Source organism: Erinaceus europaeus, chromosome 10 (assembly GCF_950295315.1).
Source record: "Erinaceus europaeus chromosome 10, mEriEur2.1, whole genome shotgun sequence".
NCBI lineage: Eukaryota > Metazoa > Chordata > Mammalia > Eulipotyphla > Erinaceidae > Erinaceus > Erinaceus europaeus.
Genome location: NC_080171.1, coordinates 17,057,092 through 17,063,910, shown reverse-complemented (window position 1 = coordinate 17,063,910; position 6,819 = coordinate 17,057,092). Strand labels below are relative to the sequence as shown.

At 44.9% G+C, this 6,819-nt stretch overlaps 1 protein-coding gene across 1 annotated transcript; it reads left to right on the top strand.

The window, feature by feature from the left end:
• Positions 1-988: 988 nt before the first annotated feature.
• Positions 989-1,945, top strand: LOC103114438 (olfactory receptor 13C7). The gene has a single exon (XM_007524127.2). It carries the CDS (start codon positions 989-991, stop codon positions 1,943-1,945), a length of 957 nt encoding a protein of 318 aa, XP_007524189.1.
• Positions 1,946-6,819: the final 4,874 nt, after the last annotated feature.

The following is a 6,819-nucleotide window of genomic DNA, read 5'->3' as shown; positions in this document are numbered from 1 at the left end:
ATGGGCCACATGACCTCCATGGCCAAGGATGCTGAGCTAGGATAAGCCCAAGGTCTGCAGTGCTATGACAGAGACATTGCTACTGACAGTCATTGCTTCTTGGAATTTGCTGGAAACACACAACACATGTAGACGTATAACTTTGCTAAGGTATGTTAATTGAAGTATGTTAATAACCCATTAGACAGAAGTCTCCTGGATTTTGTTCAGTTTTATTAGATTTTCAGGATCTCCACCTCATTTTATTTTATTACTTTATTTTATTTCATTTTACTTATTGCCTCCACGGTTTTTGCTGGGACACTGTGCTAGCACTACAAATCTACCACTTCTGGTGGCCATTTATTTCCTTTAAAATTTTTTTCTATTTTATTTGATAACAGAGATATACATTGAGAGAGGTGGGGGAGATAGAGAGTAAGAGAGAGATAGACACTTGCAGACCTAATTCTTCTCTCTTGAAGCAACCCCAAGCAGGTGGGAAGTGCAGTCCTTGACATGATAACCTGCGTTTAGCTGGTACTCCATCACCTGGCCCCCTCCTCATGTTTTTGATTGATACGTCTTTTGACTTTAGATAAGGTGGTTTATTTATTTATTTCACTTTAGATGACACGACGTGATTTATTTATTTTTTTTGTTTTACCTTATTGATAGAACAGTGATAAATTAAGAGAGGGAAGGAAGACAGGGAGGGGGAAAAAGAAAAAGGGTGACAGATGCAGCATAGCATTACCTCTCATGAAGCTTCCCTCTGGTTGGTGGGGACTAGGGGCTTGAACCTGGCCCGTGTGCCTGATAAAATGTGTGCTCCACCAGGTACGGCACTACCGACCCCAAGTAACTTGGTTTTATACTTGAATCCCATAGGATAAGTTTGTCTATGATTTTAGGGACATCCTAATGGGAGCTCTAGTTATTGAACAACCAAGTTCTTAACACAAGCATGTTTCTGTCTTCAGTATTTTTGTTGATGAAAGAGACTGATATGGAACTGTCCAATCAGTCTGCTGCCACAGAATTTATTCTCCTGGGGCTCTCTGCTCACCCCAAGCTGGAGAAAACCTTCTTTGTGCTCATCTTGCCCATGTACCTGGTGATCCTGCTGGGCAACGGGGTCCTCATCCTGGTCACCATCTTTGACTCCCGCCTGCATACACCCATGTACTTCTTCCTGGGGAACCTCTCCTTCCTGGACATCTGCTACACCACCTCCTCTGTGCCCCTCATCCTTGATGGCTTCCTGACCCCCAGGAAAACCATCTCCTTCTCAGCCTGTGCTGTGCAGATGTTCCTGTCCTTTGCCATGGGGGCCACAGAGTGTGTGCTCCTGGGCATGATGGCGTTTGATCGCTATGTGGCCATCTGCAACCCCCTCAGGTACCCCGTGGTCATGAGAAAGGCTGCCTATGTGCCCATGGCTGCCAGCTCCTGGGTGGCAGGTGCAGTCAACTCCTTGGTACAGATCTCTCTTGCAGTGCAATTGCCCTTCTGCGGGGACAATGTCATCAACCACTTCATCTGTGAGATCCTGGCTGTCCTAAAGTTGGCCTGTGCTGACATCACCATCAATGTGATCAGCATGGGGGTGGCCAATGTGATATTTCTGGGGGTCCCAGTACTGTTCATTTTTGTCTCCTATGTGTTCATCATTGCTACCATCCTGAGGATCCCCTCAGCTGAGGGCAGGAAAAAGGCCTTTTCCACCTGCTCTGCCCACCTCACTGTGGTGGTCATCTTCTATGGGACCATCCTCTTCATGTATGGGAAGCCCAAGTCCAAGGACCCACTGGGGGCAGACAAACAGGACATTTCAGATAAGCTCATCTCCCTCTTTTATGGACTTTTCACTCCCATGCTCAACCCCATCATTTATAGCCTCAGAAACAAGGATGTGAAGGCTGCTGTAAAGAACTTGATGACTCAGAAATGCCTCCCCCCTTGATAGTGGGCGATCCCTGCCCTGAGCTAGCTCTTCCTTGGGAATCTCAGAACAAGGTGTGAGAAGGCAAGCTGCGTTCAGACCCGCAGTGCTCACAGTGTGACGCGTGCACCCACAGTGTCCGGGTCACCTGGTTGCTTATAAGACGTGTAGAATCTGGTGCTCGCAGCAGACCTACTTAACTAGCGTGCATTTGAAACAGGACCCCCCCACAGGTGATTAGTATGCATGGTAAGCTTTGAGAAGTGCTGGCTGAGGGTGCAGTGGAGGCTGTGGTGGGTGCCCACAGGCCTAGGGGGCTCCCCACTGAGGGCTGATGCCCCCAGGACCCGGCTGCTGGGAGTGTTGGCGTCTGGCAGCACATGGCAGGATCTTCCTGCTGCCTCACCTTTGGCTGAGGAGTGTTATTTCCCTCAAAGTCACATTCCCTTCTCCGAGGCAGACCACATCCAAGGACTAGCCTTCCTTGCTTAAAGGGGGTGGGGGGCCATCATTACTGGCCCCCTCAGCTTGAGCACTGCCCCATGGCATTTCATAATTTCCCTGCTTCTTTGATTACCTGCCTGCGGACCGGGACTGCTAGGAGCACAGACAAGTAAACATCCTGCAGGAGAAGGTCCCCATTGTAGCTGACTTCCTGGGAACCCAGCCTGCCACAGAAAGCAGCTATTCACCTCAGCACAGACGTGTGAACTGGGTGTGGTCCTGCTGCACGTCCTTCTCAGACGTTTCCTGTCCTCTGCGCAGAGGCCAAGCTGCACAAGAACTCTGACAGCGACGTCCATCTCTCACTAAGGAGGATGTCACTCCTGACGTCTTTGTGTTAGCAAATCATCTCACCTCTCTGCTTCCTGTTCTGACCACCTGGGTGGTTGTCTGCATGGCTCCATTCCTGGTGGCCTTTTCCTTCTCTTTCCCTTTTTCTTTCTTTTTGGTGGAGAATGAGAGACAGAGAGAAACGGAGAGGGAGAGAGAAAGGAAGATGGATGGAGAGATACCTGCAGCACTCATGAGCCTATGCTCGTCCCACAGGAGAAACCAGGAGCTTGAACCTGGGTCCTCACACATGATAATGTCAGCTTCTACGAGGTGAGCAGGCCTTGCTATTTATTTATTTTTGGTTATTTATTTCATTGCCACCAGGGTTATCATGGGGGTTTAGTGCCCGCATGAGGCATCTACCACTCTCAGGGGCCAATTTTTCCCTTCTTCATTTGATAGGACAGAGAAAAGTTGAGAGAGAGAGAGAGAGAGAGAGAGAGAGACCTACTGCACGTGCTCCACTGCTTGTGGAACGTCCCCTCTGCAGGTGGGACACAGATGCCTGTGCAGGTCCCATGCTCATGGCCAGGTGTGCATTTGACTGCACCTGCCACTGCCCAGGCCCTGCCAGTCCTCTTTAGTCAGCTGGATGAACCGATAATTTGCCTGTGGCCACTGGCAGAAATCCAACTTGAACCCACTTAGATAACAAGTTGCGGCCCTTGGTTTATGTGACTCAACTGTAAACTGTGAGGGGTGCAGCTGACCGGTGGAGAGTCGTGGCCAGCACCCCAGGAGGCTGTCCAGCCTCTGCAGCTCAGATTCTGTCTCTTACCTTTGCTTTTCTCAAAAAAAGTGTCCTCCAACGGTTGGCAAGCATGGTCCCCATGAGTTGTGAGGCTCACACTGTTTGTTTGTTTTAGCCCTGTTCACAATCCAATAGATCTAGAGGCCCCCAGTTACCAAGCCTCAGGAAGGCGTGGATTGACTCTGTGCAGCTCAGCTTTCTGGGCTAGGCCAGTCACAGCTAGTGGAGCCTTTGGGCCAGTGGCCTCTAGGGGAACTTGCCTCCCAGTTGTGCCCTACAACTGAAGCTGATTTTTTAAACATTGTTAAGTATTTTCTTTCAAAAGCACGTATTTCCAAATGTGGAAAAGTGCCTGCAGAGAAAAATACATGTTCGTTATACATGTTAGACCTAATGTCATTCAACCTACCTATATTCATATGTATGATCCCGTATAGGTACCTCTTTACACGTGTGATCACTTGCCACAATGACTTCAATTTCTTTCCTTTATTCACACCCCTTGTTATGTAATTTTGCTCTGTCTTCCCACTCAATCAAATTGGCTTGTTTGGGGCCAAAGGGAAGTTGGTTCTTTTCCCCTAGAGAGTCCTGATTACTACACAGATATACACATGTCCATAAGATCCCTATTTCATAGTAAGCAAAAGACAGGAATCATTGAAAGTCCATTGACAAATGAACAGACAAATTGTGTGTGTGTGTGTGTGTGTGTGTATAAATATATGATATTCAGTAACAAAAAAGGAATAAAGTATTGAGACATACTACAATATCAATGAACCTTGAAAACATGCTAATTGCTGAAACACCAGACATAAAGTATCACAGATTTTGTGACTCTGTTTATATAAAATATCTAGAATAGGTAAACCCATATAGATAGAACAAATGTTGTTGGGGGAAGGGTATACAGGAGAAACTGTCTATGGTTATGAAGTTTTATTTTAGACTAATGAAACCATTGTCGTGCTAGAAGTGGTAATTGTACATATTGTGAATGTATTAAGTGTCATGGACTTGCTTACTTTAAGTTGGTGAACTTTATGTTATGTGAACTCCACCTAAATACATTAGCAAAAATTAAAGGGAGTGGCTCGTGCGGTGGTATAGTGCATATAGTACTGAATTCTCCTTAGTTTGATCCCAGCATCTCATGTGCCAAAGAGATCTTTTGGTTCTTTCTTTATCTTCTCCCCTCTCTCTTTCCCTAAAATAACATTTAAAGGGACATAACTAGTTAAAATGGACAAAAGATTTGGATATTTCCTTAAAGAAGATATACAAGTGGTCCAGAAGGTAACATAGTGGATAAAGCATTGGACTCTCAAGCATGAGGTCCTGAGTTTGATCTCCAGCAGCACATGTACCAGAGTGATGTCAGGTTCTTTCTCTCTCTCCTTGTAACCTTCTCATGAATAAATAAATATTTAAAAAAGAAGATACACAAATGAGCAGTGGGCACATGAAAAAGTTGAAATCACTAATTACCAGGAAAATACAAATCAAAGCCACAATGAGATATCACTTCATACTCACTGGGGTAGCTATAATTTAAAAAGAAAGTAGATATACACTTACAATGAACTACCAGAAAGAGAAATCAGAGAAACAATCCCATTTATACTTATGTCAAAATAATAAAAGACTGTGTGCGCAAATTTAACCAAGGGAGAAAAAGATTTTAAGAATGAAAACTGGGGAGTAGGGCAGTAGCGCAGTGGGTTAAGTGCACGTTGCATGAAGCGCCAGGGCTGGCTAAAGGATCCCAGTTCGAGCCCCCTGCTCCCCACCTGCAGGGGTGTTGCTTCACAAGTGGTAAAACAGGTCTGCAAATGTCTTTCTCTCCCCCTCTCTGACTTCCCCTCCTTTCTCCATTTCTCTCTGTCCTGTCTGACAACGACGACATCAATAACAATAATAACTACAATAAAACAACAAGGGCAACAAAAAGGAATATAAATAAATTAATTAAAAAGGTTGAAAACTGCAACAAAATAATGAAAAAAGTTAAAGAAGACTCAGAGAAATGGGAAGATATTCCATGGCTATGGATAAGAAGAATCAATAGTGTTAAAAATGTCCATATTGGGAGTTGGGCGGTGGCACAGTGGGTTAAGCGCACATGGCCCGAAGTGCAAGGACCGGCATAAAGATCCCGCTTCCAGCCCCCGGCTCCCCACATGCAGAGGAGTCACTTCACAGGCAGTGAAACAGGTCTGCAGGTGTCTGTCTTTCTCTCCTCCTCTCTGTCTTCCCCTCCTCTGTCCATTTCTCTCTGTCCTATCCAACAACAACGACATCAATAACCACAGCAATGTTAAACAACAAGGGCAACAAAAGAGAAAATAAATAAATAAATAAATAAATATTAAACAATTTTTTTTAAATCCATACTGCCTAGAGGAGTCTATGAACTCAATGGCAAACACAAAGTTCTAATGCTGTTTTCCAAGAAATAGAATAAACAATTCTAAACTTTGTAGAAAATTTCCAACAAAACTCATATATCCAAAGCAATCTTGAGAAAGAAAGCAAGGATGAATGCAGTGTGTTCACTCACTAATTTCAAGCTATATCACCAAGCTATCATAATCAAAACAATATGGTAGTGGAAAAAAATAGACACAGAGATAATTGGGACAGAACAGAGAACTCAGAAATAAACCCCCTCATATTTGGTCAACTCATCTATGACAAAGAAGGCAAGAATACACAATGGGCAAATGACAATACCTTCAATGAATACATATCTTGGGAAAAGTGAACAGGGACACATAAAAAATGCACCACAAGGGAATCATTCTTCCTACATAGTATTAACTACGGAGCAAGTGCAGGCAGTTGAAAACAGCCAGGGGAAGCTTCATTCCTTCTACCTGCAGTGTGTGTGGGGGGAGGCTTCACAGAGGTAAAGCAGAGCTGCAGGTCTCTGTCTCTCTCTCTCTCTGTCCTTCTCAATCTTCTCTGGCCACTCTCACTCATCCAGTTAGGCCCCTTGCCTCCATGCCTCACTGCCACAATTTGTTGTACCTAGCTCCTCCAGAGACTGCTGGCCCCGATCTTCATGGTGTATTAGTCATATGGGAAAAGAAAGTAAATCTCCGTGGTCCGGGAAGTGGCACAGTGATAAAGCTTTGGACTCTCAGGCATGAAGTCCTGAGTTCGATCCCCGGCAGCACATGTACCAGAGTGATGTCTGGTTCTTTCTCTCTCCTCTGATCTTTCTCATTAATAAATAAATAAAATCTTAAAAAAAAAAAAAAAGAAAGTAAATCACCTGCAGTGATGGACCAAGATAGGCACT

What these genes read in the sequence shown, in the direction of transcription:
- LOC103114438 (XM_007524127.2), top strand. Translation starts at nt 989, where the DNA reads ATGGAACTGTCCAATCAGTCTGCTGCCACAGAATTTATTCTCCTGGGG.